This window comes from Schistocerca piceifrons, chromosome 5 (genome assembly GCF_021461385.2).
Source record: "Schistocerca piceifrons isolate TAMUIC-IGC-003096 chromosome 5, iqSchPice1.1, whole genome shotgun sequence".
NCBI lineage: Eukaryota > Metazoa > Arthropoda > Insecta > Orthoptera > Acrididae > Schistocerca > Schistocerca piceifrons.
The window spans coordinates 190,675,558-190,683,072 of NC_060142.1; the positions used below are offsets into that span (position 1 = coordinate 190,675,558).

At 35.3% G+C, this 7,515-nt stretch overlaps 1 protein-coding gene across 1 annotated transcript; it reads right to left on the bottom strand.

Annotated features, from left to right (window-relative positions):
• Positions 1–6,493: 6,493 nt before the first annotated feature.
• On the bottom strand, positions 6,494–7,301 carry LOC124798883. The gene is made up of 2 exons (XM_047262415.1): positions 7,272–7,301; positions 6,494–7,165 (listed from the first exon to the last, which is right to left on the bottom strand). The coding sequence occupies exons 1-2, from the start codon at positions 7,299–7,301 to the stop codon at positions 6,494–6,496; spliced, it is 702 nt and encodes a 233-aa protein (XP_047118371.1).
• Between the last annotated feature and the right edge of the window lie 214 nt (positions 7,302–7,515).

Sequence of the window (7,515 nt, forward strand, 5' to 3'; positions counted from 1 at the left end):
GGTCCAGCGGCAGGAAAATTTACACGAGGATATTCACAAGACTTACGCAAAAACTACGGTTAATTTTCTGACTACTAGTCTACACAGTGAAATACACACATATAGTTCAATTCTTTGCAGAAGCAAGTGAAGAAAAAAAGACTAAATTGATTTCTTGTTTATCAGATAAGTGCTGCTTTTGCTGTTGCTGCTGCTACTGTGCGTCGTCTCAGCTTTTCGGCTATGGCTGAATGGTGGCCAAAGACATGCTAAGCATTGTCAGTCAACTTTTAAGGGACATCATCAATATTAATCTCCCTTATGGAGGCTAAATAATTCCCTTTTGTGGAGATTTCCATCAACAATTAGCTGTCATTAGATGTGCCAATAGAACAGCCATTGTCAAAACTAAATAGTCTATTCAAAATATTATATCTTTTATTAACGAACACTTGCATTTACACTTTTTCTCCATTACTATATTATCTATCAGTGGCTGATCAGGACAGAGTGTGAATTATTTGCATGGGCCAACCAGTTTCAAATTATTATGAAACTTGGTTAGACAGTTCCCAAAAACATTAACTCCACTTCAACTTGAATATAAAACACATCTTTTATATCTCATGGTTTTGAAGATACTTACCCTAAACCTAATATGCAAAATTACCTTTCTGGGCTGTTTTAGTCTTCAAACTGTTAAATTGGACAAAAAATAAAAATACAGACTGCATTACCCCTCTACATACCCATCATATTTCATCAAGACTGTTTATTTACACCAGGGAATATTCCCTTGTCACTATATAATGTTCAATTCTTCTGAATTTTGTTGAAAATCAAAGCCAAGTCAAGACATATATTTTTTACAATAACTTAGCAAAGGCATTTAGCAAACTAGACATATGTCCTAGGAGCAATGCTACAGGAGATTTTACAACAGTAAATGTAGTTACGAGATAGAAAATCATTCTGCCTGCCTACTTCTACTGTTGGCTCAAATAGGACATGCAGATGCAAGAGTCTCCTCTGCAGTGTAGTCTTTCTTTAATATTGTGCATAGCAACAGCATTTAGCTGCAGTGGGAAAAAAATGTCAAGAATTTTTATAGTCACTAGGTCATAATGTCTCACTTAATATGCATAAAGGATCTCTCTCCCTTTATCACTATTACTATTGTTATTATTATTATTATTATTAGTATTATTATTATTATCATCATCATCATCATTATACAATATCTTTCAGAAATGCAAGATAATGTACACCATTTAATTATCAGATGCCTTTTTAATGTATTTATAATTTATTGTTAATATTGCTTTGCAGTAAAAACTACCTCAAAACAACTTTATATTTGTCTCCAATTCTGGCCTGAAAATATCAGTTTCAAATTTGTAATTTACATTCTTCCAATACTTTTGTTCCAAGTTGTGCAAGTGAAGAAAAAAATGTTGCTTAAAATCAAGAGAGTGCAGACATATATTAGTATTTTACATCTGTAATTATATTGTAACTTACCTCATGCATCAATCTTGTAACTAAAACAGTTGTTATTTCCCTTTTTGAATCCTCATTATATGAGTCAAATGGACTTGACACCTTGAGGTTTATGTCAAACACTTTGTTAAGGCTACATAGAAGATGAGGACTTTTAAAACCCAATTTTTGCCTAATTTTTTCTTCTTTATCCTTAATAGATATATTCTCTTTGAATTCAAGTGCAAATGCAAAAATTTTTCTGATGGTCTGATAGGGAATCTGCAAGTAATTTAACGATGAGAGTGTAATTCAACATTAAAATAATGTCGCCTTGGAATTTCAGAAATATCTTTGTTTAATGTGATTTTAATGAATAAGTAAATATAATATCATAATTCTAATGGGCCATAATTAGTATTCATCTAGAAAGAGCTTTTACTCAACTATGATTATTATTCTGGTTCTCAATTTAAAATCATACTGATTTCTTAATTAACCATGAGTGTCTCAAAACATAAAAAACTTTTCAGAGACTGTCAGCCCCTTTAACCTAAAATGATGTTAATACCTAAAAATGTTGCTTTGTTAAATAATTTATGTTTTCAACAAATTCTGTGACTGGCAATGGTCACTGAAAAACCTTTTTGTAATCTGGTTCTCACACAACTAATTATTACTGATGTAATACATACTCCCTGCTGTACATTATGCTATGGCTGAGATGTTTTCTAAGCAATTACTTACAATGTTAATGTAATATTTATTGTGAATGTACAGTTTTGTCAATGAATAATATGAACTTGCCTTTTTGAACATATATGTATAGATAATTACACAAAAAAAAAAAAGAAAATGAGTTTGGTGATACAATGTCCTGGTGCAAGTCTTTTAGTTGGATGCCACTTTGTTGACTTATGATTGCACATCCAAGTATTAGCCACTCCCAGTGTTGCTTGACTTTCATGATCAGGTGGGAACTAGTGTTACTGATATGGAAAGCTCTTTGGTTATAGATAATTACAGATTGTTCTATCCATTTTGCATACAGCTTCTGTTGTATATGCATTACCTGCATGTCTTGTCAATTGAGGGTTCAAAAGAGGCACCTATCTAATTAACATCAAACATGTATACACAAGTACTGTGCTCATATATAAATTCTCTGATGGAGTCAGAGATGTATTTCCAGATAGACTACTACTAATTAAACAGATGAAGTAGTCAACTGTAGACAAGCATGTAGTGGACACAGATAACTACTCACACTTCAGATTAAGTCCTTCTCAAGTCTTTTCCAACTTTTTTTACACACACACATGCACACACGTGCACACACACACAGAAGCGCTTGCAAGTGAAGGATTTGTTGTACGGACAGGTAGTAGATGAGTCTGGTTCACCTTGGAAGAGGCAGATAAAACTGGAGAAAAGAATCAAGGGACCCAGAGCAAAAGGAGGACAGAATAAAGACACCAATATCCCATACCCTTCTCTTACATCACCGCCAGGACCAAAATGTAGTTAACAAATATAATCATTAAATTCACTATTTAAAAAGATTAATTTTTGTACACAGTCAATGTGAATTTCTGAATTGTATAAATATCATTGCATTTTATGGTATGTTTGTGTGAGTTGGTGTATCTTGCACAGTTCTACTATGGAGTTAGCTTGTGTAAATTTTAAAATTTATTTCTATGGCTAAACATAATAATATGTAATAAAAGCCAGTTAACAATGTACCTAACAGAATCTGCAAAACAATTAATTTATATAAAAAACAAAAACTATAATAATCAGTTGCAACATACAGATATCAAAATGAATACATGTTTATTGTGGAGACAAATAATACTTAAGTTCATGTAATGGTGTGAACTGTAGCTGTGCTTGGACCCAAAGACAGTGCACCAGGACTGGACATTGGGTGCTGCCAGTCGAAGCCTCTGGCAGTTCAGCAACTCAACAAAAGTCACCACTCTTGCATCATCAAACTTCCATGTGTCAATGGTCTGGGAGTGGAGCAGCCTACAGGGAGCTTCAGTGGTTTGATCAAGAGCAGCAGGACAACAGATGATCTAAGATGTTGCCTCTGTTCCAGAACATTTCCATGTGATTCACAAAGGCAGTAACTTCCACAAAATCAGCCAGGAGCAGTGGCATTTTAATTCTCCCAGATTATCTGCCATCATCAAAAAGCTGGGCAGCAATGTGACATCCAACTTGTGTTGGAAAGTGCTGTGCTGATCACCTCTACCACTGCCAGGCCTCGAACCCCTGTCCACTGCCTGAACCTCTGTGCTCTAGGGCAGCTCAGCATTCTCTTGCTTTCATGGAACTGTTTCCCATCCTGCACTACAAGAGTGAAGGACAGCCTGATATATTCACAGCTAAGTAGACATAATGGTCTATCCATATTAAGGCAGGATAAAGTGAGACTCCCCTAGGCAGCAGCTGCCACTGTGGGAAAAGCATACATAGCACTTCCACCTGCATGACCCAGCTAGAGCTGATACACCCAGAGAAGCTGTTGCAGTGTATTCACCTTGCTTACCATCAACATCGACAACTTCATAATCCAATGATTGTAAACAAACAGCAATAAAGAGTTCTTTTATTGACAAACTGTCTTCTCCTTCTGAATCTGCATCCATCTTCAACATGTAATAAAGTACATGGATTCCTTCCATGTGTTACGGTTTCTTCTCCCAAAATGATTGTTATTATTTCAATTTCTGTGATATCTCCAATACTGTTATTTATATGGCTTGTCCAATGTACCTAAACATCTCAAATATTGGAACAGAGCTTATAGAGGTTAACTTTGTTATCCGTTACGTTCTTTTGGTTATCTAGAATCCATTAGTGTGATTTTTTTACCTGTAAACCATATTAATTACAAAACATCAGTAATTTCACATTTTGTTGTCATTGTTCATATGCAAACTTATACTCAATCACTAACTTGTAGATAGAGTAGTTGATAGAGATATGTAAATAACTAGTATATCCCTGCAATCAATGATGAAAATTTGTTAGCAACTTCTGCACACATTGTGCAAGAGCTAGGTTCAACATGAGGAAATGTACCACTGAGAAGTTAGTACAAGTTAAAAGTCAGAAAATGTACTGTTTTCTATCTAAATTTCATGTCTGGTAGTTTAATAATCCAGTGATTGTTTAAATGAAATTGGACAGTGAATGTGTAATTATTACTATAGACTGTGTCAAACTTCAATAATGCCAACTGTGACTATATGATCAGACAGTGAACTGTGTTATTTCCAAATGATGATTACTTTGCACATACTGTTCATACCTATTTGAATGTTAGCTCTGTAGGACAGTGTTTTAATATTATAATTCTGTGATTGTTTTCAACATTTGTGTGTCGCACATCAATTTTTGCATTTAATTACAATATTGTAAGGTTAGTGGACCTGAATTACTTGACATCAGTTGATTGTAGTATGTGCCTATACATTTAACTGTAATATAATTATAGTAATGAGACTCAAACTGGCCACAAACTGCAGTTCATTCAATATCAAAGTGTTTGAACTGCCAATTTTCAATGTGGACTACGTTGTTAGAAGTATATCATCCCCCCCCCCCCCACCCCCCCCACCCACCCACCACCACCACCACCACCACCACCACCACCACCAAAATAACTTTTCAGTCGGTTTTGATGGAGGCACAGCTACTGAGGATATATTTGTACAGGTAATGGGTATGCTGCAAGCAGAGCAACACCATGTACAGCAAAGCGTCCCACATATGCTGGTATAATTAACTACAAAAGTGTGTCTTCTTCTTCTCCTGCCCCATAACATCTAGTGTCGCAAGAACTGCTGAAGATGATGATAGACAAATACCTGATCCAGTTCCATAGTTCTGTCTAGGGATAACCTAAGCACCAATATGACTTAAGTGCCAATTGTAGAGATTTTTTGTGGCTTAAATGGTTGTTTTGCTATCCTTTCTTCTTTTTTTTCATTTTATTTTAGGTATAGTAGTAGGTAGGCAGTAAGGGCAGACAAGTTTCAGCTCAAGATGCATTTCAGCATCTGATAGATAAAATAGTTCATTTGCAGACAGAATTAGGTAGAAAATGAGGGAATAACCATATCCTAGTGCGCCAATATGAACACTTTTTGTCGGTCATTCTATCCCCAGGAAATACGGCTAATATGTTTCTTTGTTTTTTGACAGTTTTGAAGCAGCTGCTACTTTGGGAAATTATGGTAATAAGTAATTGCTGAGAGTAGCTAAACTAAAGTAAGCAACAGATGCTAGAGTTTATATAGCATGTCTCGAGAAAGGGAACTACTGCCATTTGATGACTTCAGGTAAGGATTAGTAGAGAGATATAGGAGAAAAAAATATATTGAGATAATACTGTGATCAGCTTAAGGGGATATTCCAGAAACATGGGGAATTACTAGGAAATTATGTAGAAAATTAATATTCATATGTATGAGCTCACTAAGGATGATGATACAAACAAGGCGATATGACAAGAAGTGAAAAGGAGAGCTCTTGATGCATGTTTTAGGAGATTACTCTGTGAAATGTCACATAGGGTTCATACAGTCTTCCCAAATATTCTAAAAGAAGCAGTAGCAACTGCAGTATCACTAGCTGTAATTAATGCCATCACCAAACTACAGGAAAAGAAGGCACTGGAGGAATCAAATGTTTTAGATGTGGCTGTACAGCTCACACGACACAAAAACTACAATCAGCTGAGACTGACGGTAGTAGATGCAGCCATTTGAGCATGCAGTGGGTGTAAACAATAATTGTTTATAGTATACTGAAATGGTTTAGGGGAAGCTGAGATGAACAAGTTGATATAAGGCATTTGTGGTCCCTCAAGGTGGAAAACATCCTGATATTGCTCCCCAAAAGCCACTTAAGCTACAACTACAAGACATATGCACTGTGCAGATTTTTGGTATAACTATTCAAAAGTATTTTCCTTTCATTTCCCTCACAGGAGCGATCAACCAACTATTGTTAAAAAAACCTATCTCTGATCTTCCTGGATCAATATTCCATGAAGTTTTGTAGAGCTTACATTTTCAAAGGCTCTGGAAAACAACTCTATGTCTCGTATTAGTGGATATTTATTCTCCACTATGTGTAAGTGCATTGTAACTGTTTTTTCTGTGTTTATTACTAAATTGTTTACAGAAAACCCATCTGTAATGTGGGTGGTACACTTCTTAATCTCATGCAGTAATTCTTCTCTGGTCCTTTCTTTTATCATTACAATTGTATCATCTGCAAATTTTATGTAATTATGGTGTGGACTGGTTGGATCCAAGTCATTTACAAAGAGTAGAAACAGAATTGGTCCTAGAATGGAGTCTTGTAGTACACTGTGCTTCTCTGAGCAGTAGTACTTTATCTTGTTCCCTTCTTGCATAGGAAGCACAGCTACTTGCTCTCTATTTTGGAGATATGATTTTAGCCATTCATGGGCTGGGCCCCTAGTACCTACAGATTCAAGTTCCTTAAGCAAGATGTTGTGACTGATGACATCAGATGCATTAGAGAGGTCTAGAAAAATGGCTGAGATATGCTCTTTACTGTCTATTGCATTTAAGGCTTCATTTAGAAATGCAAAGCTAGCATTCACAGTAGATTTCGATTTTTGGAATCCATGTTGTGTATTTTTTCCATGAAATTGAGTATTCTTTTGTAATAGTTTTTAAATTATTTTAGAAAAAAACAGATAGTAGTGAAATAGGTCTGTAGTTTGACACTTCTGTTTTTATCTCTTTCTTGAACAGAGGTATTACTTTTGCTGTCTTCAATTTTTCTGGAAACATTCCTTCTGATAGAGAACAGTTACAGAGGTTGGACAAGTGGATTGGCTATAAGGGGTGCACATTTCTTCAAGATATAGTCAGGGATATTCTCAGTACCAACAGAGAATTTGGGTTTCAGTTCTTTAATTATTTCCTTTTCGTTGGTGGGGTATAGAAAAATAGATTTATTATTTATAGTACATATGGACTGATTTCTAGGAGTACACTGTAAATT

Bases quoted from the DNA above. Each gene is read 5' to 3' on its own strand.
- LOC124798883 (XM_047262415.1), bottom strand. From the start codon at position 7,301: ATGTTTCCAGAAAAATTGAAGACAGCAAAA. The intron at 7,166-7,271 runs GTAATACCTCTG...CTATTACAAAAG, and splicing joins AAAAATTGAAGACAGCAAAA to AATACTCAATTTCATGGAAA.